Source organism: Vigna umbellata, chromosome 7 (genome assembly GCF_029865625.1).
Source record: "Vigna umbellata cultivar VRB3 chromosome 7, Vumbellata_1.0, whole genome shotgun sequence".
Lineage (NCBI taxonomy): Eukaryota > Viridiplantae > Streptophyta > Magnoliopsida > Fabales > Fabaceae > Vigna > Vigna umbellata.
Window position 1 is genome coordinate 25,600,295 of NC_142171.1, and position 27,700 is coordinate 25,627,994.

Sequence of the window (27,700 nt, forward strand, 5' to 3'; positions counted from 1 at the left end):
TTTTCTTCAACCACCATTTCTTCAAAACTCACTTACCAAAACCCCCTAATTTCACTCTAAAACAAGTAGAAAATGAACTCAGTTGCTCTCTCTCAATCTAACTTCATAATATAAGAATTTTAGGATGTCAACCAATCATAAACCACCCCCTAACACTTACCAAATTGTATGTTCTACATTAAATTCAATATTCCCAAGAATTGTATACCAATCCTCAATTTAACCAACAAGTGGGATATCAACCTCCCATTTTTACCAACAATAATATCAACACAATTTTACCATTAAATCATTCTCATTTCACCATACATACACTAATATAATTAAATATTAGTCAATCTCAAGAACACACCAATTAAGCACACACAATATGCTATTTTTATTAATTTAACACATAAAAGCTATCACGTAATTACATGCACACTAAATAAAAAATTTCAAATCTTCCTAATAAATATATGTATGAAAACGAATTAGCTTCCCTTAACTTAGGGAAAACTATGACATCTCTAATACAGTCGCCCAAAGTTTCCACGACAAAGAGTTTTAGAAAAGCCTACAAATCACCAGTTGATGATTGGAAACGAACCTTAGAACCTCAAATTTACAAGGAATCAAAGGAGGAACAAATTTTTTTTGTACATGCAAAACAAATTTACATGTATGATCAAAGACCGAGAAAAGAAAGAGAAAAAAGATAGAAACTTGCTCTGTTCACTAGTGTAGTCAAGGGAAACGACAACGGCTGTCACAAAAGTAGGTGGCGTTGTTGGTGCCGCCGGGGGCCTTAACGCAGATGTCCTAGAAGATCTTGTGATCGGAGACGGCCTGGAGGAAAAGAGAGAGTAGTCGTAGCGGCAGCGGTAGGGGTTGAGGTTAGGGTTGTTGTTGGAGGTGGACGGGGGTGGTGTTGATGGCGCCGCACATGTTGGGGAGGGATGTGAGTTCTTCGAAGGCCTGGGTGCTCTCGAGGAGGCGGCGGTGACCAATAGGTAGCGGATCGAGGGAGTAGCGAGGAGGCCGGTGACCATGTTGGTGATTTTGGAGACGAGGTACGGATTGAGGGAGTAGCAGACAATGAGGGTTTTGGCGGAGAGGTCGTGGGCGAGGCGGGAGAGGACCATGGTGATGATGCAGTCGAAGGGTAGGGAGAGATTGGAGAGGGTGATGTGTGGCTTGAGCTTGTCGACGACATTTTTGAAGACGGGGTAGAAGAGGCCGTAGAAGAGGCCGTAGAGGGAGCACCATTGGGCGTCGCCTGGTGGTGTTGGGGTTGTTGGTGGTGGTGACGGCGGCGGCGTTGGGGTTGGGAAGGGAGGAGGAGGGGCGCGGTGAAGAAAATGAGGGGGGCGATGGAGGAGGAGACAGAGGCAATGGTGAAGAAAAGGAGGGGGGCGATGGAGGAGGAGTGGAGGAGGGACGAGGGGTTGGCCAGTGGTTGATGAGAGTGAGTCGGAGAGGAGGGAGGTGGTTGGGTCGAGAGAAAATGTGGAGGTGAAAAGGTAATATTAGATTTACCCTCTCTCACCTCCTCTACTGCCTCGGTTGCTCAGATAACCGAGGTAGAACCTTTATATCAGAAAAGTTGTCAGGTGAAAAGTCCTTTTTGCAAGTGGAATCAGAGTTTTTTGACTCGGTTGTTTTAAGAACCGAGGAAGTATCCCCCTTTAGGCATCGGTGCCCGAACAACCGAGGCATATACTTTCGTTAAAACTACGATAATGCCACCACGCTTTTATACGCTTCGGTTTCAGTAAAACCGAGGCGTATATAGCGCGTTAAAAAACCTTTTTTTTACTAGTGATTGTAGACATTGATCGATAGATATTGAAGACAACTCAATAGTGATCCTAGAAACTTCTTGATCATCAAATAAAATGATCAAGGAGTAAGAAAACTTAGAGAGAAGGTAGAGAGAGTTTATAGAATGAGTTCTAGAGAGATGAACTATATTTTAAGTAATGAGACGAGTATATGAAATTCTAATTATATTATCTACTTATTTTAAAATAAAATAATTTGTCTCATTTTTTAAAACACATATATCTAGATTCTTACAATTTGTATATTATTAAAAGAGAATTAAAGTTTTAAAAAAATAATAATTAATATTTTAAAGTTTATAATTGAGTTTTGAATAAAATTAACCTTAAAAATAATTTATCGGTTTAGAAAGTCAATATGTCTATAAATATATAGATACGACTTTGAATAAATATAAAAGATAAAAAATATGCAAAAATAGAGTAAACTCTAAAAGTATAATAAAGAATAATATGCATAAATATGTAGAACTGACTTCTTAAAAATATAAGTTAGTGTTTGAACAAACTGATATAATGTAAATTGTTAGGTTAATCAATACATGATCAAAGTCATTTAATATGTGTTGTTAGATTCATTTAATTAGTATAAGGACACATTCGTTTAATGTATATTGTTAAACTCATGTAATTAGTGTATAGAAAAACTTAAGTAATGTATATTGAAAGACTTGTCTAATCATAAATTGGACAAAGTCGTCAAATGTGTATTAATATATTCATTTAATATATGTATAGAGAGACTCATCCAATATATATTGTTAGACTCTAATCAATGTATAGACAAAATCATTTAATGTGTGTTTCGTTTGACCAATGTATGGACATACTTGTCTAATGTGTATTCTTAGACTCATCTAATCAATGTATGAAATTACTCATAATATTTTTTGCTATATTCATTTAATTAGTATATAAAAAACTTGTCTAATAAATATTGTTAGACATGTGTAATGTTTTTTAGTATGCTCATCTAATCAATATGTGAATAAACTCGTCTAATGTGAATTATTTTTTCTCTTGATAAGAAAAAACTCTAAGTATCTAAGAAGATTTTTATGAACAATATTTATGTTAATATTAATCCAAAACTCTCTTCATTTCTTACTGGTTCACAATTTTTGTATTAACTTTTAAATAATATAATTATACTTAAGTGGTCCCAATTAATTAGGCATGACCTTCACATTGTGCAAGCCTTAACCAGCATTATAATAATAAAATTTGAGACTATTTTTCTAATTTTTTAATTGCATGGTGGCAAAACAAGTCTATAAATAGCCTCCACATTAGAGATGAATTCTCAAGTTTTTCATTCTCCACACCCTTCTTCCATTCTATCTCTTATAACACTTAGACAATGTCTCTACTGCTTTTGTTTGGTTTGGTGTTTCTGAGCCACTTCAATGGTGGATTCAATACACCATTGCCACCTCCAAGCTATGGAGATCATGTATCCATTCTAAGCATAGATGGTGGTGGCATAAGAGGAATTATTCCAGCAACTGTTCTTGATTACTTGGACAAGGCTCTTAAGGTCCCTTTTCTATTATATATATTATCACTGTGTGTGGATTCCTACCTTTTAAGCTTTAAAATTTGTGTATGTATTCTTCCCATAAAGATTTGGTTGATACTATATCCTTTCATGAAAGAATGTTAGCTTTTTAGGCAAAGTTATTAATAATCCTTATAGTTTTCGCCTATGAAAAACTTTTCTTTAAAAGCTACATAGAACTAATACTTAGTTCACTCTCCCCGAGAAGAAACATATGAAGAGGAAATGGAAGTGTTTACACACATTATATATATATATATATATATATATATATATATATATATATATATATATATATATATAATTTCCTTAAACAGATGTCTCATTGCAAACTCTTGTAATAACTTTTTGGAATGGTTAGTGCTCTCTTTGGAGTGTTAACATGCATGCTTTATATAGTTTGCTTAAGAAAATAAAAAAGATAAAATAGGGTAGAAAAAAAAGTGAGATATGATAATACTATCACTCAGAAGACCCCTACTTGTATGAATTTAATAATAACTTGTGTATAATTCGAACGATGTTATTCTCTAGTGAATCTACAATTTGATTTTGTTGAATATATTTTAGAGTTTATTGGAAGTTTCACATCGACTAGACTAGAAATAAGACTAAATTATAATATATAAGTGAGGTGCAAATTTCACCTTATAAACCGGTTTTGTGGGATTGAATTAGATTTAAACTCACTTTTTAACCATTAATTGCAACATATGAGATTGTGTTTTTGATGCAGGCTAAGGATCCAAGAACATCGTTGGCAGATTATTTCGATGTAATATCAGGAACAAGCACTGGTGGACTCATGACTCTTATGCTGGCAGCTCCAAACTCATCTCACTCCCATCAACCTCTCTTTACTCCATCGGAAGTCGTACAGTTCTACAAGAAAAATGGTCCCGAAATATTTCGTAGGTATGAGTATAAACCTTGAACAATAATGGAACACCAGTTGATATAACTATGTTTATCTTACAAAGTTGAAACAACTTTCTAAGACCAAATTAATTATCTTATGTCACTTTGTGGGTTTGGTATAACAATAATGTATAACTATGTTCATACGCTGATCCCTAAGTTTTGAGGAATGTGTTTGATGAGGAATCTGTCAAAGAAAAATGTATATTTTTCGTTGATATCTTATGGGATTCTTATGTTATACGGTGTTAATTAGAGTTAATACACTCTTCAAATTAAAGTATTGTAGGAGAAAAATTCATTTAAAAGATGAATCTCTTTTACTTTTTTGTTAAACGTTTTGACTCTTGCGATGCAACAATATGCAGACAACATTCGTTAACTTGTCCCAAATACGATGGAGAGTTCTTAAAACAAAAAACTGTTGAGTTATTGAGAGAAACACGACTGAACGAGACATTGACGAACGTGGTAATACCAACCTTTGACGAGAAGAAAATCCAACCAGTTATATTCTCAAACTACAAGGTTAGCATTTTATAATAAAATTGTGTACATGTTTTCATGAAAATGTGTTAAAAAATTGAATATTTTTGGTGTTCTTGGATGATGCAGCTGAAGACAGAAAGTTACTTGAATGCGAAACTGTCAGATATAGGTCTTGGCACTTCGGCTGCACCAACTTATCTTCCATCCCACGAATTTCAGAACGATGGTGTTAAATTTGATTTGATCGATGGTGCTATGGCTGCTAACAATCCAGTAAATATTCATCAATAACTTAAATTTTATATATATATATATATATATATATATATATATATATATATATATATATATATATTATTACACGTGGATGGATATATGAATAACTTGAGTTTATTTTTACATATTTTTGTTCACTCTTTTTTTCTAATTTTTCAACCCTTGTAATATATAGATTATTTGTTTTTAGTCACTGTGAATTTTTTTCAAAGGGAGTAATCTGAAATAAAAGTATTATGTAGATCAAAATAAACAAAGAAATAAATATTTTACAGAAACAAAAATAAAATATCAAGAATCAAAAGAAAAAATATCGGATGGATGTTTGTAAGCTTTTACTACAGTATATAAGCTGAACCAAAGCATTAATTTTGAGGACTAAAAACATGTTTATTGAAGTTCTTCAAAAGTATTCATTTATAATCCTGCCTTTATCTTTGTTTAGTGTATAATGTCAACTGATTCACACTCTTCAAAATATTAATTCTAATAATTTATTTCAGTTAATTTCTTCTCACCTATTTAGCAAATGTTTAAAGAGGATATTGATTATGTAGTTTATGATTATCCCTGTTTTCTCTACCATAATAAGAAAGAGACATTTTCAAGTAAAAAAAATTAATTAATTAAAAGTATTTAGAATCAATATTAATAGTATATATATACATAATAAAAAAAAACATAAATTAAAGGGGTATTTGAGTGCTGTAGCCTTTTACATACCTAAAAGCAAAGGTTAAAAACCATAGATATAAACTAAAATGTGAATGTAACACCCACAACCTGTTATAGTATGCTAACATGTTTCTTTTACATAATAAAAGTAACTCTTAACTGAAAGGTTGCATTCAGAATTAATTGGAATGCATATGAACATATATGATGAATGAGAAGTTTGGGAAGATGAAATGAAATTTGATAACAGGCTTTGGTGGCTGTGAGTGAAGTGATACAACACACTGGGAACAAAGAAATCATGTTGCTGTCATTAGGAACTGGAATAACAGCAAATAACAAGTTAGGTGGCATTTTTGATGGCGTGTGTCAACTTGGATGGCTAATGAACAGCTTTGATGTTTTTAGTGAGGCTTTGTATAGTACAGACATGACCCATTACTACCTTGCCACAATGTTCTCTGGCCTCGTACCTCAGGATAACTACCTTCGAATTGAGGTAAATATCAGTTACAAAAACTGATTTTAAACTACACAATATGAATAATTTTTTGTAGTGAGAGTTTTCTTAGAACAAGTAGAGATTGAATCTACATGATGACGATGTAATTACAGGAGTATAACCTTGATCCATCTATGGAAGAAATGGACGATGCTTCACCCAAAAACATGGATAAGCTTGAAAAGGTTGGAAAGAACCTGTTGTCCCAGAGTGTTCGCAGGATGAATATTAATACTTTTGTACCAGTTCCACTGGACCAAACAAATGCTCAAGCTCTTGACAGGTTCGTACACAGTGTGTTGTGCAAAAGTTTAAGTCTTTTCTCTTGCCATAGCTAGAAAGAAGTAGAAATTCTATGTTTGTAAGGTTGTCGGTGTTACAAAATGACCCAATTGATTACCCATCATTGAATGCTGACTGTGAGAGACAATTTCTGTTTTTGTTTTTCAATTTGACTAAGGTTGGCTGATAAACTGTATGCTGAGAGGCTGTTGCGTCTGAAAAGGAAATCTATGGAAAAGGGAAGAAGACCATTTATTGGAACTGTTGAAGCAAATTCCAATCGAATCTCAGCAGCTTAAGCTCTGTTAATTAGTGACTTGTATGAATAAATGTCACTATGATGACCTTCTATTATGCTGTGTGTTACTGTCATGTTTGCTGTAATAATGTTTCATGCTTTTAGGGTTCTAAGCAACTCCTGATTGCATGGACAATGGATAAAAGAATATGGATGTTTTGGAGTTCTTTGTAACTCCTATCAATCAATGATATTTCATAGTTGATTATTATTGCTTTTCTTTTGTGTGAGATTGAGATTATTTATTTAGGGCAACATAGGCAGTCTGCATATGTCACTACACAACTTTTGCAGTAATATTAAAAGCAATTACTACAATTTGAACACAGTTATGGATTACTATATATATTGATAGAGTTTTAAGAAAATTGTGTATAAAAAATTGTCTTTGTATATTATATAAAACAATGATTACATTAAGAAAATTAGGTTTATGGAAAAGTAATTACAAAAAATATCCTTAAAAAAATACAGTTTATATTAATAAAATGAAAGTAAAAAAAAAAATTAATGATGGCGAAAATAAGTAGTGGATAATTCGTTACATCTTATTAAATGTGATTTAGAAATTATAAATAAGACTTTGAGAAAAAATCAATTATATTAGTAATTAGAAAGGTAAGATAGAATATATATATATATATATATATATATATATATATATATATATATATATATATATATATATATATAGGATGAAATATTTAATATTAAGAAGAAAAATGAGTTTGGATTTGATTGGTTATTTTGTTTTAAGTTTTTGAGTTCGTGAATAAAATTCATCAATGTTTTAAAATCTTTGTTACGAATAATTTAATTGGATGAAGTAATAAATGTGCGTACCTCTGCATTTTTTTATTTCCAAATTAAATAATATGGTTTATCTTAAAATTAATACTAATTTCAGGTATAGAATAGAGACTTCAGAGTTGGAAAGAGAAAAATATTTGATGACTAAAACTGGAATTTAACAATAGAAACATAATTTAAAATTTTAGAAGAATAAACAAATATGTACTTTTTATCCTAATATATTAAAGTAAAATTTCCACAGGCTTAATTTATTTGTTCTTTTCTTTAAATTTTTTTATCATTTTTTCCTTCACTTTGACTATGGAGTTAGATTTTTAATACAAAAGTCTGACTCAATATTCTATAAGAGTTTTTTTTTTTAATCCAATCTATGCTGCACTGTCCTAATATATCAATATATATTATTCATTTTTTTAGATGTTTTTTTCTGTTAGTGAAGGAATTGTGACGATTTTATTGATACATAATAACAGAGGAGACAATGATTCTACAAGATGGAGAATAAAGTATGGTCAATTTATTCAATCAAGAAATTAACAATAACTGCAATTGTTTGATTGGAAATTTTTTGCAGAAATTAACAATAACTGCAAGGATGAGGATATTAGAGATCTTTTTACTTAGTTCCTGTTTTTCTGTTTTTTTTCTTTGTTTTTGTATAGTTTATAGGATAGGATTGGAAATCTATGAATTTAAATCTCACATTAAATAAAGATTAAAAAAATTAAATAAAGAATAGGAAAATTCATTCTTTTAAAGTTTTGGATTAAAATTATCATCTTATTTTTTATACGTAGTTATTCAGTACTTATTGATGTCAACTATGTATGGACTGAAATATCTTACAAAAATCATGTACTAATATATTTTATTTGTTAACAAAAAAAATGAAAAAGAAAACAATGAATATGTTACTATTAACTAATATTTGAATAGTCAAAGTTAAATAGAAAGAGAGAGTGTTTGTGTTTTTTAATTAATTATGTGGTAACTCATTTGGACTGTTTTGAGTCATCATAATTTATATATAATTCTTATTTCTTCAAATAATAAAGAACTTCACATTTAAATGGTTAATATAAATATAAATTTGTAAAGTTCTATATCATGGAATGATTGTCCAAAATTTATGATTTTCATTCTTAAATGTAAATAAAAGTAAAAAAAAAAAGAATTTGAGACAATTTATTTAATTTTTTAAAGGAATGTATGAGGCTGATGAATTTAGTTCATTTTCCACAAAGAAACAACATATGAAGAGGAAATGGAATTAGGTATATATATAATTTTCATAAACAGTTAACATGCTCTATATAATTTGCTTAATAAATGGGGGAGAAGAAAAAAGTTAAGTATGATAATTGTATCACTTACTTGTATGAATTTAATAACTTGTCTATAATTTTAATTGATGTTATTCACTATTGAATTGATGTTCTCATTTTAGTTTGGTTGAATATAGCTTTTTTTTTAATCAATAAAATAATGATATATTTATAAATAGAGTTTTTTTTTTATCCACAAAAAAATTATACCTAAATAATACTTGAGGTATACATTATATTATCAATAAGAATTGTGATAGTTCATCTCTTTAATTACAATTCTTTTTAACCAATCTTTGTTGGGAAAGTTATATCATGAACCTTCACAATTGTTCTGAAGCTTTTTTGTATAATGATTTATACACTCCTAGTCATTTCCATGTAAATCTACATCAAGCATAGTATATTTCAAACAACCTCGTCACAGAAGATTAATTAATTCACTTTTGAGCTATTTAAGCAAAAAGAATATACCTAACCAACAGATAAAAATTAAGATATATTAGAAAATGTAAAAAAATCTGTATACTGTGTTGCATTATATTTTCACAGGACTGCTCAAGATTTCACGAGACAACCTTATAAAAATATTGAATACATTAATTGTAACATTTGAGGTTGTGTTTGAGTTGCAGGCTAAGGATCCAACAACATCGTTGGCGGATTATTTCGATGTGATATCAGGAACAAGCACCGGTGGACTCATGACTCTTATGTTAACAGCTCCAAGCTCACCTGGTTCCAATCAACCTCTTTTTACTCCATCAGAAGTCGTACAGTTCTACAAGGAAAATGGTCCTCATATATTTAAACTCAGGTAAGAATGAAGCTCGTAAAACTTGTGTTAACATACTCATAACAAATATTTGAGACATGTTATATCATCATAGTTAAATTATAAACTTAGCAGAAGTATATGTAGTTGGGTAAACTTTAATAAAAATGGTTTAATTATTACCTTTGCATTAAAAAGAAATGATACTATAACACACTCTTACATTCATTTGACACAGGATATAAGGGTAAAATAGTTATAAAAGTGTAAAATTTTATATTTTTTCAAAGAGTAAAAATTCTTTGACACATCTAAATATTTTACATTCATTTAACACTACCTTTATTTACTTTTTATTCTCTTCTTTCTTAAAACAATACAGAAGTTTACACTTTTTTAACCATTTTATCCTTGTAGTGTGTGTCAAAGGAATGTAAAAGTGTATCATGATATCATTACCCTTTTTCAAAAAAGGAGGAAAAAATAAGTAAAAATTATGTCAAATGAATATAAAAAATTTAGGTGTGTCAAATGACTATAAAAAATTTAGGTGTCTCAAAAAAATCATTTTTCTTACCTTAATCAGTTTGCTGAAAGGTTTTGGTTCTTGTGATGCAAAACCATGCAGGCCTCTCTGGGATCCTATCAGATGTCCCAAGTATGATGGAATGTTCTTACGAAACAAAGCTAGAGAGTTATTGAAAGAGACACGACTGAATCAGACGTTGACGAACGTGGTAATAACATCTTTCGATGAGCGGAAAATCTACCCAGTTATATTCTCAAGCTTCAAGGTTCGAATGGTAGAAATTGTGTATATTATATAGTGTGATATGAATAACCCTTTTGTGATGGCTAAGTGTTTGTGGTGGTTTTGATGATGATGCAGCTGAAGACACAAACTTACTTGAATGCGTTGCTCTCAGACATAGGTCTTGCCACTTCGGCTGCACCAACTTTTTTTCCATCCCACGAATTTCAGAACGATGGTGTTAAATTTGATTTGATCGATGGTGCTATGGCTGCTAACAATCCAATAAATATATATTCATCACTATCTCAGATTTAAATCTATATTTTGTGAATAAAAAGCAATTTAATATCTTTATTTTTTTACATATATTGACAAATGGTAGTAGTAAGATTTTAACCTAGTTAAGACCTAGAGATTGTTTTGCAAGAAATATGTAGAAATAACTGAAGAGTTTGATTGAATACTTTAGGCCCTGGTTGCTGCGAGTGAAGTGATACAACACAGTGGAGATAAGGAAATTTTGATGCTGTCATTAGGAACTGGAATACCCAAACCTAAGGAGAAGTTAGGTGGCATCTTTGATCTTGGCTGCCAAGCTTCATGGCTACCTTTTCACATTGATGTTATCAGTGAAGTTGCATTCAGCACAGACATGACTCATTACTATCTTGCAACAATCTTCCCTGGCCTCTTACCTGACGAAAACTATCTTCGAATTCAGGTATATGCTTAGCTTTTTCTGCATAATGTTTTCCTATACTTATTATAGAAGAAAACAAAACAAAATAATTAATTTAACATGTAAAAGTTAAAATTATTGATTATATATATGTAATTGCAGGAGTATAACCTCCCTCCATCCATGAATGAAATGGATGATGCTTCTAAAAAGAACATGGATAACCTTGAAAAGGTGGGAAAGGGTCTGTTGACCCAAAAAGTCAAGAGGATGAATGTGAATACATTTGAGCCATTTGAACTAGACCACACAAATGCTCAAGCTCTTGACAGGTGCCTACACTCACTTTCTGTAGTTTTTTTTTCCACAGTAACTAATATGTGTGTGTATATATATAATTAGTTGATTATATATTGAATGCTAATTTTGAGAGGATGTTTGTGTTCAAGGTTGGCTGAGAAAGTATTTGCAGAAAGGCAGTTGCGTCTGAAAAGGAAGTATATGGAAGAAGGAGGAAGACCTTTGGTTGAAACTGTTCAAGTTCTTTCTGATTGAAGAAGAGCAACTTGAGTATTATGAATAAATGTTATGTGTGTGATATTATATTATGTTGTGTACGTTTGTTGTAATATATGTGTGATGTGTGGGATAAGGTTGAATGCTTTGGGGTTGTATGTAACTCCCATTTGCAGGAACCATGGATCATGTAATAAGGTTGAATGCTTTTGAGTTGTCTGTAACTTCATTGCTAGGACTATGTATTATTAAAAGTGATCCCTTGTTTGGTGCTTTTCTTTTGTGTTTTATATGATTTCCTTGTCCAATATTATTTATGAATGCAAAAACTGACGAGGAGAAAGTATTTGGGAGAATCAGAGCTCGTTGATGCAGGAATTACCGATAAACATTACATTATATCTGAAACATACCGATATACAGAAATATTTATACATAATCTTAATCTACCATTTCCAATATTTGATAGTCTCTTTGTTGTATCTCACCATCATTTACAATATCTTCTATATACAAAGTCATATATATATATATCAAAACACCACAAAGATGTAAAAGATAAAAGAAAAATTCTATCACAATTTTATAAAGATTTAAATAAATTTTATAGTACTAATTTAAAACATGTGAGTTTCATCATTTAACACTCCACGTCATATCATTTATATAAATATAATCTTCTTTTAGAACTTTAACATGATTTAAACTCATTTTCCAGAATACTCATATATTGTTATCTGAGTCCGTTTATCAAATTAAAAGTTAAACATATATTAGAACAATGTAGATTGAAGTACAAGTTGCTCGTATACTTAGAAAATCATTTAGGGTGGAAAGGTTTAGTAATTTAGTAGAGTTAATTGGGGTTGTATGTGTAAACACAGTTTTGACTTAAAAGAGGAGCGTTAGAGATAATGTCAAAGTTGGTTTTAATGAGAGTGTGGTTTTTGCTTAAGCTTAAATATTATTCATTTTTTTATAGCATACATATTTATAAGCATTGAAACTTAAATTTGGACGGAAAGGTAAAAACTAAATTTAGGTCTCGTGAAAATAATAACAAGAGAGAAAAACCATGTAAAAACCTACATTTGTGATGTATAAGAAAAAAGTATAAAAAGAAAAGTATTTTGTGCATGAATGACACATAATATTCTATCATTATCCTTCCTTTGTGAGTCTAAAAATTGACAACTTACGACACTACCAGACACTCTTTCTAGAATACCACTCTACCTACCAATACTTAGCTACTCCATTACGGTTAAGTGCAAAACCTATCAACACAACATATTCTAATAATATCTCTTTTAATCTATTGGATTACAAGCCGACCATGAGTTAAATAAATACATGCAATTAGTTTAATTGTAAATAACCTAATTCTTTTATACAAAAGATGGCACACATTTCATGATTATGAGATAATAACATCAATAACACATGTGAGGTATTATAAACTAGGTTGTGTACTTATAAACCCTAATGGAGTAGTAAAGCAGAGTAGATAGTGTCTATACTCATAAATAAGGAAAGACAATGATAGTAATAGTATGTATCATTCATGCATTTTTATTTTTATTTTCTTTGTATTAGATGACAAACTGAATTATGTCATTCTTGTAAATATATATATATATATATATATATATATATATATATATATATATTTATTTATATATCCCTATTCAAATCAAGTTTTCATGAAACACATTTATAAATGCTCTAATAAGCTTCAATACTCTAGACAACTTAAAACATAAATTTGTTTAAACAATTCCACTTATTATTTTAAAAAGTTTAAACAAATACATAAAAATATTATATTTTCGAAAGTAGGGATGTCAAAATAGGTTGGAATTCTGATAAGTGTCAAAAATTACATATATTGAGCACTTATTTTAATCTCCTTTGATGTGTTTATGAAGTTAAATCTCGTGAAAAGTTGTATAAATTGTATATATAATTGATTTTATATCGATATGAATGTTTTTATGTGTTTATTTTGCATATGAATAAGGATTTGAGAAGATAAAAAATTTCTGAAATTTCTACTATTCACTATTCACTATTCATCTGACACTATTCACGTGTTGATTGGCACGGTTCATAGTTGACCGGCACTATTCACATGTTGACTTTCTCGCACAGCGAGTTGACCAGCTCACCTAGCGATTGGCTCGCCCAGCAACGAGACTCTGCTCGCCCAGCAAAGAGACACTGTAAAAGAAGATGTTTTAATAGAACAAAATAGTGTAGATTTATCCATTTAAAACTCTAATCTTAAAAAAGAATAACAAACACAAAAATTATCAATATTAAACTCAATCAAATCACCCAATATTGCAGCCCCTAACTAGAAATTACATGGTTACTCTCCTAGCCTAACACTTTTGTGAAAGCAATAGTTTTGTTCAAAAAAATTGTCTTAGAAAGATTTCAAGTTTTGTGTACAAAACTTTTCATGAGAACGATTTTCAATTTGTCTACAAATAAATCAATAAATATTTTCAGTATACTGAAGACTTGATAATTATGTATCATTAGAAAGTTTGCAATTTTTTTAGAAATTTTTTATAAAGGATTTATAGTTTTGTCAAGAAATGCTTTTGTAAAGGTATGTAGCTTTTTTCCTAAAATATGCATGCTGATTAGAATCAACATTGCGTATTGCATAATTAGAGAGAGGTTAGTCTTGATCATTATTTTTGTACAATGACATCGTTGATACATGTGTGGTAGGATATGACTTGGCCGAACTCGTTTTAGTGATGACTTTCACCTTGAGTATTCTTGAGTTGTTAATGAAAATTATGTGAAAGTTGCTAATAACGAGTCTGATTTGCAATAATTGTGAGGGTTGATGACGGATCACTAGTGCAATAAAGACTTTTTATATCGATTAGAAAATGTTTTTTATGCCGATTCTGAAACCGACATACATGAAAACGCTATAAAAAGTTTTCACTTGCTATGCAGGTTATTAACATAAACGACATAAAAGCTTTTGTAGGCTTCATCATTACCATCACTACAACTTTTTATAAGTTAGTTCTAGGTAGAATTGATACAGAAAGTCTTCTAATTCATTACAAAATTGTCACCACTCCAATTGTCTATGTCGATTCTAGTATAACCAGTATATAAAGTTTTAATATATTAAGAAAATGTCACGACGTTAATTTTTAGTTCTCCATGATCAACTGTAATTTTTAGTCCTCTATGATCAACGACGTTATTTTTTTTCTGACGTGGCTAACAGTGTGTCACGTGTAAGGCCAATCGCACTCACCACAATGGTAAAGACGAATGAAGCAAGAACAACAACAAGTAATGAACAACGATAAAGAAGTTCAAAGCAGTGATGGCGGTCGAGCACTCAGGATGACCTTCAATTCAGAACAAAGTGAGTCGAGTAGTGAATGACGACACTCATTCACGGAGGAACGAAGAAGAGAAGTGTGAAATAGTAACCTGTTATTCTTTTACGAATATAACCCTAGACAAGACATATGACAATAATTATTCATAAAACCGCAGCAGAAAGTGGATACGATGATGGTTGTTCAAATAACTGAGACCATATATCCTTTCCAGAAAAAAAAAACTAGATCTGACTCTATTTTAGACTCGATTTTTTATTAACCTTTTAGACTCAGTTGTTTAGGAAATTCTTGCAAAAATTTGATATGACAATGGTTGCCAAATAACTAAGGTCATATGTTCTTCCCAGAAAAAAGAAACGAGTCACAATTTTAAAATTTTGATAAACCCTTTTGCCTCGGGTGTTTAGGAAACCGTTGTAAAAAATATATATGACAATGGTTATAGTCGAGACCATATATCCTACCTAGAAAAAGAAAACTTGTAGTAATTTTAAAATTTTGATCAAACTATTTACTTTAATTGTTTAAAAAATCGTTATAGATAATAGATACGACAGTGATTGCCTACCGAAGCTATATGTCATGTTACAAGAAAAAAAATATTTAAATAAAATTAACTAAGAATTATTAGGGACAATAAATATCCAGGGATAACATATCATGATATTCATACATGTCCCATCAACAAATGGACATTTTATTATCAGTATTCATTAGTGTTGAAAGTTTTATAACAATTAAAAATATTTTTCATTCCTAATCATTATTATAATATTGATTTTAACTAGCTTGTTCTTCCTCACATTTTCATCGGGCTTTTTTTTGTATAAATTTTTGGAAGAGCCAACAAAGTAAATATGTTAAAGAAAAAAAAAACATAGCTGATTAGAGTATTGAAGATAAACCCAAAAAACGAATCTACAACCTGTAGAACCCTGTTGGATTTATCTAGTTAACTTCTAATTGGTATTGTTATATTTGTTATTTTTGGTGATGCCATAATCAATTATTTATACACCTTACGCTTTTATTCTATTTTCTATATTCCATGCATTTATACATGTGTTTCATGAAGACATGATTTGAACAGGGATATTTTTATAAGAATGACATAACTCAGTTTGTCATTTACTACAAAGAAAAAAAATACAAAAAAAAAATGCATGAATGATACAAGGACACTATTGTTGTTTCAAAGATCTGTCATATATAATATGTGCATGATTTAATAATTATGAAAGTGACGTAATTATTTTGATGATATTTGATATTGTATGTTCAATATTTGGAGGTTTTGAACTTAACCGTAATGGAGTAGCTAAGTATTGGTAGGTAGAGTGGTATTTTAGAAAGAGTGTCTGGTTGTGTCGTACGTTGCCAATTTTTAGACTCATAAAGGAAGGATAATGTGTTTTAAGAAAACTTTGTGCAACTTGATTTTTTATTTGAATTGTTAGAACAATAATACTATTCAATCAATCAAATAATTCATTCATCCACCACATTGAATTGTTTGACCTTTAGTTTTGAAAAACTTTCTTTTTATAAAATTTAATCATGATAAGATAATTTTCTTAAACGTTGCAATTCATATCATTTAATCTCTTTTATAAAACTTTCTTTTTATAAAAGTTAATGAATTATTGTACTTAGTTTTTTTTTTTTATCATTTTAATTTTGTTCAATTTTGTAACCTATGGTATATATAAACTAATATGGGAATGTGATGATCTCATTTCTATGTACATTTAAACTCATATATTCAACAATTATGATTGTTTAGGTATACGGTTAAGTGCAAAACCTCAAAATATTTCACATCATATCAACAAAATAATTACGACAATTTCGTAATTAATAAATCATTCATATATTAGATGTGACAGAACTTTGAAACAACAAAGCCAAGACATGGTTCTACTTCGGAAGGGAATATGTCTTATCTGTACTGAGGTCATAATAATTTATTTTTTTCATTAAAATAAATTTGTCTATATTTAATAAATAGCATAATTAGCAGCACATGAACATGTAAGCCGACCATGATTTAAATAAATACATGCAATTAGTTTAATTGTAAATAACCTAATTCTTTTATACAAAAGATGACACACAATTCATCATTATGAGATAATGACATGAATACCACATGAGGTATTATAAACTAGGTTGTGTATTTATAAACCCTAATTGAGTAGTTAAGCAGAGTAGGTAGATTCTATACTCATAAATAAGGAAAGATAATGATAGTAATAATATGTATCATTCATGCATTTTCTTTTTCCTTTGTAGTAGATGACAAACTGAGTTATGTCATTCTTATAAATATATCCCTATTCAAATCAAGTCTTCATGAAAGACATCTATAAATGCATGGAATATAGAATATCGAATAAAAGCGTGTAAAAATAATTGCTATTGGCATCACCAAGAATAAAAAAAATATAACAATAGCAATCAGCAGTTAAGTAGATAAATCCAACAGGGTTCTACAAGTAGTCGTATTCGTTTTTTTCGGTCTATCTTCAATACTCTGATCAAGTTATTGAAATAAAATTATTAAAGAAAAAAATATTAATTATTAAATAGTTATTTAAAACTTCACGTATTAGTGTAGATTTTGTGTATTAATTCGCGTAATATGATTTGATTTTGAAGAAACCAAAGTATAGAACGACATTGTGGTAATTTTGAAAATTTTGCAAACATATAGATCTCGGTTATAAAATAACCAAAGTATATACCACTTTTGATATCACTTAATCTAAAATCAAAGGTGAAAGGTACGCCAAAATTTTAAAAAATCTTGATATTTTTTTATTTTTTCTTTGAACAAGACATATAGCTTCAGTTATTTAAGCAATCACTGTCGTATTTACTTTCTGCAGTGGTTTCCTAAACAACCTAGGCCAAAAGGTTGACAAAAATTCAAAATTGTCAACTTTTTTTTTTTTCTAGGAGAGACATATAACCTTGGTTATTTGAACAACCGCTGTTGTATCTATTTTCTGCAACGATTTAACAAATAATCACAACCATATATCTCGTCTAGGGTTATAATTGTAAAAGAAATGTAGGTTACCATTTCACACTTCTCTTCTTCCTTTCTTGTAATCCCTCAAATTCTAGGATGTCACGTGTTATTCAAAAATCGATAAATTTCAAAACCTTAACATTTAAACGACATAATTTATTCATAACATAATAGTTCTAAAAAAATTGTCCAATAAAAATAAAAAAGGATATAAAACAATTTTAATTACACTGTCTAAAAATTAAAATGCATAACTTTGAAAACAAATCTCAAGTTTGTCCCCCTCCTCTCCAATCTCTCGGGCCACAGCACCATATGCAACATCTTATATTTTATATTTATATTTTAGTGATGAAATTATATTGTTGTATAATATAGTTATTATTAAATAATTTTATTAATATTATATACTAAGTAGAAAACTATATTTTATTTAATGATTTACTTTAATAGTTTTTTGATATTTCATTGCTTAACTAAATAGTAAATTATTAAATTTAATATTTTTATATTTGAAATTAAAATTTTCTTTTAATAAGATTTCCAAATTTTAACCTTTTTTATTTTCATAATTTTCTTAATTTATGTAGACGTGTTCACAAATCCCCATTTATGTGATAAACCCATTAATCATCAAGTATCACTTCAAGCCCCTAGCATCCCAAAAGTATTAGTTTTTCATACTATACAAATTTTTTTTTCAAACAAAAACATAAATATTGCATTACCAGGAAGATATCTCAAATATACCTATATATACAACTACTTAAAAAAAATAATTTTATAGTTTCTATTTAAATATAAGTTTAATAAGTTAACAAGTCATATCGTATGATATATTAAAACTTTAACATGATCTAGACTTATTTTCTAAAATACTCCTACATTAAATCAAATACATGTGTTACTTGTGACATCCGGGCACTGAGACGAGGGCGGGGAGTGACGCTGGTACAAGAGGCATGGTGCAAGGGGCACGGACAAGGAGTGACTCCTGGCAGGTTTCGAGTGGAAGGGACACATGGATGAATCGAACATACACCGGAATGAGAGGGATCTGGAGACTGTATAGGTATGAGACTATACAATTGAAGGATAGCTTAAAGGAATTGATTTGACTACTCATATCACTAAAAATGCATTTGCTTTTCGGTAGCCTGACTTACTCATACATTAAATCAAATACATATGCTAGTCATTAACTATTATAATAAAATGCAACACTATCTCTTATGTTATTCTAAACTTCCATCTATTAATTTTCATAACATCAAGCATCAATTTATCAGAATTATATGATTATTTTAACTCAACTAACTTTTCGTATTATTATCAATTATAATGTTATCTAAGTCAGTTGATCAAATTAAAAGTTAAACATATATTATACTTTCACTAATTTATCTTATTACTAATTATCATATCAATTATAATGTTATCTAAGTCAGTTTATCAAATTTAAAGTTAAAAATATATTATACTTTCACTAATTTATCTTATTACTAATTATCATATCAATGTCAGTAATTATTATAGTTTCACTGGTTTCCCGTACTCTATTAATTATATCTTACTCAAATTCAATTTATAAAAAATATTTCGATTAAAATAAGTTGTCTTAATCACTATTTTCAAAAGTTTACTATAGAATAATCATACTATTAGAATAAATTTATTAATTTAAAATAAATATACAATTATTATAATTCGACCATCATTCCTTACTTCAAAAATAACTTCTTTTTTTAAATTAAATTGTATCAAACAAGGATTAACCTCGTTTGTTATGTATTTTCATTTATAATGAAAAATCAATAAGTAGTTCTTAAAAAAAATATTTTGATTTTTTAGTATTTTTAAAGAATTAGTGCGGCAACTTACTACTAATATATGTATAAATATAGTTTAAACTAAAACAAATAGAATAGAATAAATAAAGTGAATGATGATAAAAGTGACCATACAAAAACGTCTGGGCATAGTCTTGATATATTATGACTATTGCATTAAATAATTAAAATTTAAAAGTATAACCAATCTTAAAAGTGTGGATTTCATATTGGGTTGATCGGTATGAATAGTACTTATTCGCTATTTGATACACATGAAAAAATCATATTTAATGTTTTGTTACTTATCGGATACTTTTATATAAAAAAAACTCACAAATTTTTTTCAATTAGCAGATAACGATATTTACAAATATTTTAAAAAATATATAATTTATGAGTTTTTAAAAGAGGTTGAAATTAAAATGAGAGAAACTATGAGAATATGTAACAGTACCGATTCCAACAGTACTAAAGTTAACCAAATATCAGTGAAAGGAAACCTGCACTCGATGGAAAAAATTAGGGCAACGCCGTAATGCTCTTAATAGAAGTATTATCTAAGCTTCTAGAAGGAGTAAAAGTGTCGGTTAGGGATAAGATTCCCTTTACAGTCAGAGCAAAAATACACATCAAAGGGAAAGAAAAGAAAACACCAGAGAATGCATAGAAAGAAGTGCAGAAGAGACACAAAATTCCACATACTATTCCAGAATGAAATCACGACATTTAATATTCTTCCTCTGCTGACGTGTCCCTCTACGCAATTTCGTTCCTTCTTCTCTGATTTGACAATATGTCGTTCGGTATGTAACGGGCCTCTGTTGTTTAGTCTCTGCTTCACAATAGGTCGTTTGGTCCTAAGGATTAGTACTTTCTGTTCTTTCCACACATGATCTATTCTTTTTTATGTGAGGATGAGTACTCACAGAACATCAGGATGAACTGTCAGCATTAGCATGCCCACAGTCATACTTTACCAATTTCAAATATTCAATACATGAGTCGTTCCTCTCCAGAATGCTCGTTCAACTTCACATAATTTTATTCATACTCAATCTCGTTTTCATCTTTCACTATCACTTTTCTCAATTTTCTCTTTCATTTCCAATACATTTAAATTCATCATTTGCCCTAAGAATATAAAATACCGAACGTTCAGACCCCTTTAGAACGAGGACGAACGATAAGAATGATATCGACAATTTTCCCATTTAGAACAGAATAAGACTAAGAGAGTTACTTTTGGATTTAAGAAATAAATTGAGAAAACTAGTGCAATATGTGACGAACGGTATTTACCACGTGAGTCAGTTGGATGAACTAACTCTCGAGTTCAAACCAATACTTAAGGAATAAGTCAAATATGGAGGCCTTAGGCCGGATCCAATAAAAGAAGACTAATCATGATGTTAAGAAATTATATTTAGAATAGTTCACATACGGAAATTCAATGCCAGTCGAACATGGTAAAGGAAAATATTACTGAAGTTGGACGAACGCTATTTCAACAAGCTTGATAATTAAAAACAAGTATGAGCGTTCGGTATAAGACCGAGCACTACTCATTACGAGTGCTAGGTATAAAACCGAACACTAATTAGTACGGACGCTAGGTGTAAGACCGAGCGCCACTTATTACGAGCGCTAAGTATAAGACCGAGCACTACTAGTCTTAAAGTATGAGGGTATATTACTTCATTTCGGATATCCGGGTACAACTATGCTTGGACGAACGCTCAAACATAGTGTTCCACATGAGGACGCTCGTCCTCGATTAGAATTCTCTCCAAATGAAAGAATTCCAATTTTAAACAGTTTACTAGAAAAACCGAACGGTAGAGGACCGTTCGATGACGAACGTAAATTATCATAGTGAACATTTCATATTCAGATTTTCATTTATCTCAAATTCAAATTTCAACACATCGGTTCATAACCTTATAACTTCACTCCAAATATCAATTTAAATACTTCATAGAATCCATAGTTATAATTCATACTCCAAAACGATTACTCATATTCACATTCATACATATCAACCATTACCATACATATCAACCAGCATGCACCATATTCACTCAGTCAAACAACGGACGTTCATACAAAACAACTACATACAGATTAAATTAAATAAGCTTCCCTTACCTGGATCAGTGAGTGAAACGTCCTAAACGTAAGATTTTGGGTTCGTCCGCCTACAGCTTTCTACCCTCAAAGATCACTTAGCTCTTCCAACTAAATCTAACCAAAAATCAAGAATAACTTAGACTATACCTCCTTCATGCAACCAGAATTTGGCTTTGCATGTAACAAAAGAACGCACGACGAAGAAGAGAAACTTACCAGCTCAAACTTGAAATTTGTTCGGTTTAAGAGGAAGCTTGGGACGCCGAGAATACTCCTATGGTCTCTGAATGATGATCGGAGAGGAGATGGATGAGTTACAGTAGAGAGAAGGGAAACTTCTAGAGAGAAGGAGGAGGAAATGGAAAAATCAGAATTTGGAAAGGAGAAGGTGCATGCAGAGGAGAGTGGGTAGGGTTTTCAGAAAATCATTTTTGTCTGCCCCACATCCAACCGGACGTGCGCTCTCCTGTAGACACCTGTCCTCCACTACTGATTTTCGAATCTTCCATTCTTGACACCTGGCATCAGTTTACAGAGTTTTGAGTGCGTTTTAATGATTCTGAGCAGGGGTTTTGGGTGCATTAAATGAGATTAAACAGGTGGGGTTTGGGTTAAATTTCCAAGGTCTGACAGCAAATGTCACAATTATGTGTGATAGCAATCCCTTAGTTAGGTAACGATTGATTTTAAGTATTTTTGTGTGTATATTTTGGTGAATAAATCCCTAAGTGTATGTTCATGTTTTTTTCTGTTGTAATTATTAATATATACTTGTTTTACCTCTAATGTAGTTTCAGTGCGCATACACGACCATGACATTGATCTTTCCTTTAAATTTCTCATTGCAACTTTAGCAAATAAGGATGATTATCTAGCAACAAGAAATTTATCTTTTTGTTGTAGAAGATCAAACTAAGTTCCAATCACAAAGAATACTAAGAAAAATCGTACTGAATCAGAAGCTATGATACCAATTGTGGGAGAAAACTGCATTGTCTTTATCCTACTACCATATCAACACAATAAACACAAGAATATAAGTAGGAGCTCCAAATATGAGGAAAATCTAGTGCAAATAGAAAAATATCTCAAATTTTTTGACCCCAAATAGATCCATACTTTCTACGGTAAGAATTTAACTACACCTAACAACATGCTCCTACAAAAATATAAGAAAAGTCAAACAATAACTCAAAGTGTCTTAGACTACGGATAAAAAACATCTTGGACTTGCTCCATAGTTTATCGTAGGCGACGTGGGACTTTCCAAAACGTATTATATCCATGGAACAACCTAAAGTATACAATTTATGAAAATGACGTAATATCTTTTAAATTTTTAATTTGTCACAGTTTTTATTTTGAACTGATACAATATCTTGATGTCAAAAACGAATTTCACACGATGGTAGTTGTGTTAACCTATTGTTTTCATCTTAAATCACAAAGGAAAAAGAAACAAAAAAACTCACATACGTAGAGCATAATATTATACATTGACACTTATTACATTCATAGTTCTTTCAATAAGAGCTGCATAGAACTCTCATGGAGTGTGAACCTTTTCTTAAACAGAGATGCTTGGCAGCCACAAGAGTTACATATAACTCAAATGCCTTGCTTATTCTAGATAGTACAACGAGCGTGAATAAAGGACAGAAGAGAGAGTTAATCCAAGGTCATACAGTTGACATTAAATAAAAAGGTTCCTTAGGAGTGCCGAAGTCGCTTGAGCTTTGTCAGAAAAAACCCTAAGAGATTCAAGAAGTGGTCTTCCTCTCTTTTCGATAGATTTCCGTTTCAGACGACGTTGTCTCTCTCCAAGCAAAATATCAGCAATCCTTCATAAAAATACATAAAAGCAATCCCCTCAAAACTAGTAAAATTTAATAGTTGAGTAAATTGAAAGGTAATTAATTCATTTTTCTTTTCACCTGTCAAGACCCTCCGAATTTTTCAGCTGAAGTTTTTCAAGATCAAAAGTATCCAAATTCAACTTTACAACATTTTCTTGTAACAATTGTTTTCCGGTCTCTTCAAGGCCGTTCATGCTTTCTTGTGAGGCATTAACTTGGTTGGAGAAATCAGGATTCAAGTCGTATTCCTGTCATGGATGACATGATTCATCAATATATAATCCAATGCTATAAATAACTGTCCAGAAATAAAAAGAAATATATACCTCAATTCGAAGGTATATATCGCCAGGTTGGGAGCCTACGAAGAGTGATTCAAGGTAGTATTCAGTCCATGGTGTAGGAGCACGACCAAGGAAACCAATCGCAGGAGATATCCATTCCGATGGATTCCAATTGGCAGCCGTCTGAGCATCAAAGGTCTCCTTAATTTTTTCTGTTCCAGTTCCCACAGACAACACCAAGATATTCGGATATTCATTGTGTTGTAGCACTTCACTTATTGTTGGTTGTGTCTGATCAAACCAAACTTGATTTTGTTAAACTTGATATATCCATGCATGCTATCACAACTCACATGTGATTTTAAGTAACCAATAACTAAATTAATTTACCGGATTCCCAGCTGCAAAACCACCATCAACCATATTGAACTCAACACCATCGTTCACAAAATAGTAAGGTGGTAGTTGAGTCGGTGCAGCTGAAGTCGATATCGATATATCCGACAACAACGCATTTAAGTACGGAGCATTCTCAAGCTGCATCAGCCAAACATTATATTAATTGGTGTTTCGATTTTATTGTATCAAGAAATTAATATATGCATATGCTGCTAACCTTATAGTTTGAGAATATAACCGGCTTTTGTGTCTTGATGTCGAAAGTTGCGATGACAACATTGGTCAATGTTTGATTAAGTCGTGTATCCTTCAACAGTTCACGAGTTATGTTATGTAAAAACTCTCCATCGAATTGGGAACCGTTTCCAGGTCTGCATGTTGGTTGTTTCGTCATCAGAAACACAAACGAAATGACGTTATCATTTGTTGCTGTCAATTGTTAATATTGATGATGTTCTGAGAATAGCAGTGTTATTATTATACCTAGATTCATTGAATATATGAGGGCCATTTTGTTTGTAGAAGTCTACAATTTGTGCAGGAGTAAAGGCACCGCGACTAGGATCATGAGGACTTGGGGTGGCTAACATAGCTGTAATGAGTCCACCAGTGCTAGTTCCTCCTATCACATCAAAATAATGTGCTAAATCTGTATTTGGATTCCTAGCCTGCAACTCAACAAAATTCAAGTTAACCTCATAAACCTTCATTCATTCATACAGTTTCAGTATATATAGTATTAAAATTAAGAATGAACCTTAAGAGCCTTGTCTAAGTAATCAAGAACTGTTGCTGGAAGAATCCCCCTGATACCACCACCATCAATGCTCAGAACAGTTATAATGTTTCCATTGTTTGGTGGTGGCAACCTTTGGGTACTGAATCCACCAATCAGTTGCCCAGCAAACAGCAAAACAAAGAAAACCAAATGAGCCATGAATTGCTTCACAAGGTACTATAGAAGTAGTTGAGATAATTGTGTGATTTGTGCTTAAATGTAAAGCCTATTTATAGATTTTCTTGCTTCACAAGGGTTCTCATTGCTTACATAAGCTGCACAATTTTAAATGGTTCCCAAAGGAAAGGATAACACAATACGTATCTCTTAATGAAGAATGCGTAAAACGTTTTCTCTCCATTATAAAAGACAAACTTATTTATACATTTATGTTATGTTTTTATTTTGAACAAGTATGATATCATGCATATAACAGGTAGAGAATACTGAATAAGTTAATTTGAGTCTAACTTTCATTCTCTGCCAACCAAGCACACAATATCCAGTGTTGTCGGTAATTATAAATATTTTGAAATAGAAAAACATACATCATGCATAAAACTTTAGGTCCCCAATGCAAGCAAGAACAAAAACTATGTGGACACCTACGAGTCTACATTTTTTGACATTTTTTCTCAATCATTTTTGTAAAGAACTGTTATAATTCTGAATAATCCAATTCTAACTCTTTGTTTTTTATGACTTTTATAAAAATATATATTAAAAATAATCACCTAGTTTTTAAAATCATTCAAATTTTGGAAAATCTTAATTGGAGAATCTTATATTTTTATGGTTTTGAAAATCATCACCAGCGACAACCCTATCTAAGGTGTCATTTATTAGAGTTCTAGTTTCAAGCGACGATCACATGGTTTTGGTCGTTTCTACCATACGATCACCATGTCATCAAGGACGCCTTCATCGAAACTCCTACACGCTCTAAACGCTTTTTGAAGTTGTAAATTTGCTCCATTTTTCGTCGTGCATGGTGACATGTCTATTAGCAATTCAGAGCGTCGAGTTCTCTGCCATACGGTCTCGTCTTCTCTCAAGCAGCTATTCAGAGCATCAATGTTGCTCTTTTTTCTTTTTCAAGTACTTTGATTAGAGAATCTTGGATTTGTATGGTTTCTCTCCCCTATTCATCCATAACTTCTTCGAATGTCAGCTCTTCTAACCTCTTTTTTGTTACCTTTGTGTTTGACTTATCCATATATTTTTTTCTCCTATTAAAAATATGGCTTTTCTTAGTTTATTTATAGTCGCGTATACTCTCCAAAAATGATCTCTTTATTATCCACGAGATGACAACAATGCATTTCTCAATAGTGATTTGTAATAAGAGATTTACATGGAATAACCTCTCACATTTATTGTTCTAGGAGTTTTTTGGGTTGGTATTTCGTCTTGCAAATCATTAACAATTTGATGTAGTTCAAAGAACTATAGAAGTAGTTCAGAGAACTATATCAGAGAACTGTGTAACTTATGCTGAAATGTAAGGCCTATTTATAGAGTTTTTTTGCATAAGAAGCGGCAGAGTTTTAAATGAAAATAGTTAATCTATCGCAATTAAAACATTTTCCAACAAGATTACCTGAGCTTTCCCTTGGACTACAAATTCAACATATTAGGTAATTCTGATAGGAGAACAAATTGGACTCTAATAAAGCCTCTAAGTTTAAAAACGGTGTCTGTTAACTATTTTCCTTGTAAAAAATATTTTCCCTGTGAAAACTTGTGCTTTTGTAATAATGAACTATGTACTGCAAAACCTGTGAAATATTTAAGCATTTTCGGTCTATAACTTAAATCGGTAATTTAAGTTATATATAATTTAGTAGTTAATAATTTTTGGTCTATAAAAAATTTTCAATGATTAAATCGGTAAAAAAATATAAATATTTGGGAATTAATAATTTTTGGTCTATAACAAATTTAAATATTTTAGCGGTTTAGAAAATGGTTGAACTTCAGTCTCTACCTGTTATATACATGATATCATACTTGTTCAAAATATAAAGAAAAAGTAAATGTTTAAAACAATTTGTATTAAATAAAGGGGAGAACGTTTTACGCATTCTTCATTAAAATATACGTAATATGATGGATTGGATTTAATTGTATTATCCTTTCCGTTTGGAACCATTTAAAACTCTGCCGCTTCTTATGTAAGCAATGAGAAGCACCATTATCATGCATAAAATAAGCTGTGCCTAACATTTGTTTAATAATGGTACATGTATGTATCCTGCAAAAAAACTCTATAAATAGGCCTTACATTTCAGCATAAATCACACAGTTCTCTGAACTACTTC

General features: G+C 30.8%; 3 protein-coding genes and 1 pseudogene across 3 annotated transcripts; 2 read left to right on the top strand and 2 right to left on the bottom strand.

The window, feature by feature from the left end:
* Positions 1-726: 726 nt before the first annotated feature.
* LOC124822625 (uncharacterized) lies at positions 727-1,481 on the bottom strand (annotated as a pseudogene).
* A 1,670-nt stretch (positions 1,482-3,151) lies between these two features.
* Positions 3,152-7,032, top strand: LOC148195569 (patatin-like protein 2). The gene is made up of 7 exons (XM_088094675.1): positions 3,152-3,360; positions 4,118-4,296; positions 4,668-4,827; positions 4,915-5,061; positions 5,990-6,238; positions 6,355-6,524; positions 6,702-7,032. The coding sequence occupies exons 1-7, from the start codon at positions 3,184-3,186 to the stop codon at positions 6,820-6,822; spliced, it is 1,203 nt and encodes a 400-aa protein (XP_087950801.1). The 5' UTR covers positions 3,152-3,183; the 3' UTR covers positions 6,823-7,032.
* Positions 7,033-8,128: 1,096 nt separating this feature from the next.
* Positions 8,129-11,722, top strand: LOC124828848 (patatin-like protein 1). Its single transcript, XM_088095243.1, has 7 exons — positions 8,129-8,140; positions 9,595-9,776; positions 10,363-10,528; positions 10,624-10,769; positions 10,957-11,209; positions 11,330-11,499; positions 11,617-11,722. The coding sequence occupies exons 1-7, from the start codon at positions 8,129-8,131 to the stop codon at positions 11,720-11,722; spliced, it is 1,035 nt and encodes a 344-aa protein (XP_087951369.1).
* Positions 11,723-23,517: 11,795 nt separating this feature from the next.
* Positions 23,518-25,559, bottom strand: LOC124828849 (patatin-2-Kuras 1-like). The gene is made up of 7 exons (XM_047302237.2): positions 25,359-25,559; positions 25,085-25,269; positions 24,819-24,972; positions 24,593-24,739; positions 24,245-24,493; positions 23,997-24,166; positions 23,518-23,903 (listed from the first exon to the last, which is right to left on the bottom strand). The coding sequence occupies exons 1-7, from the start codon at positions 25,536-25,538 to the stop codon at positions 23,756-23,758; spliced, it is 1,233 nt and encodes a 410-aa protein (XP_047158193.2). The 5' UTR covers positions 25,539-25,559; the 3' UTR covers positions 23,518-23,755.
* Positions 25,560-27,700: the final 2,141 nt, after the last annotated feature.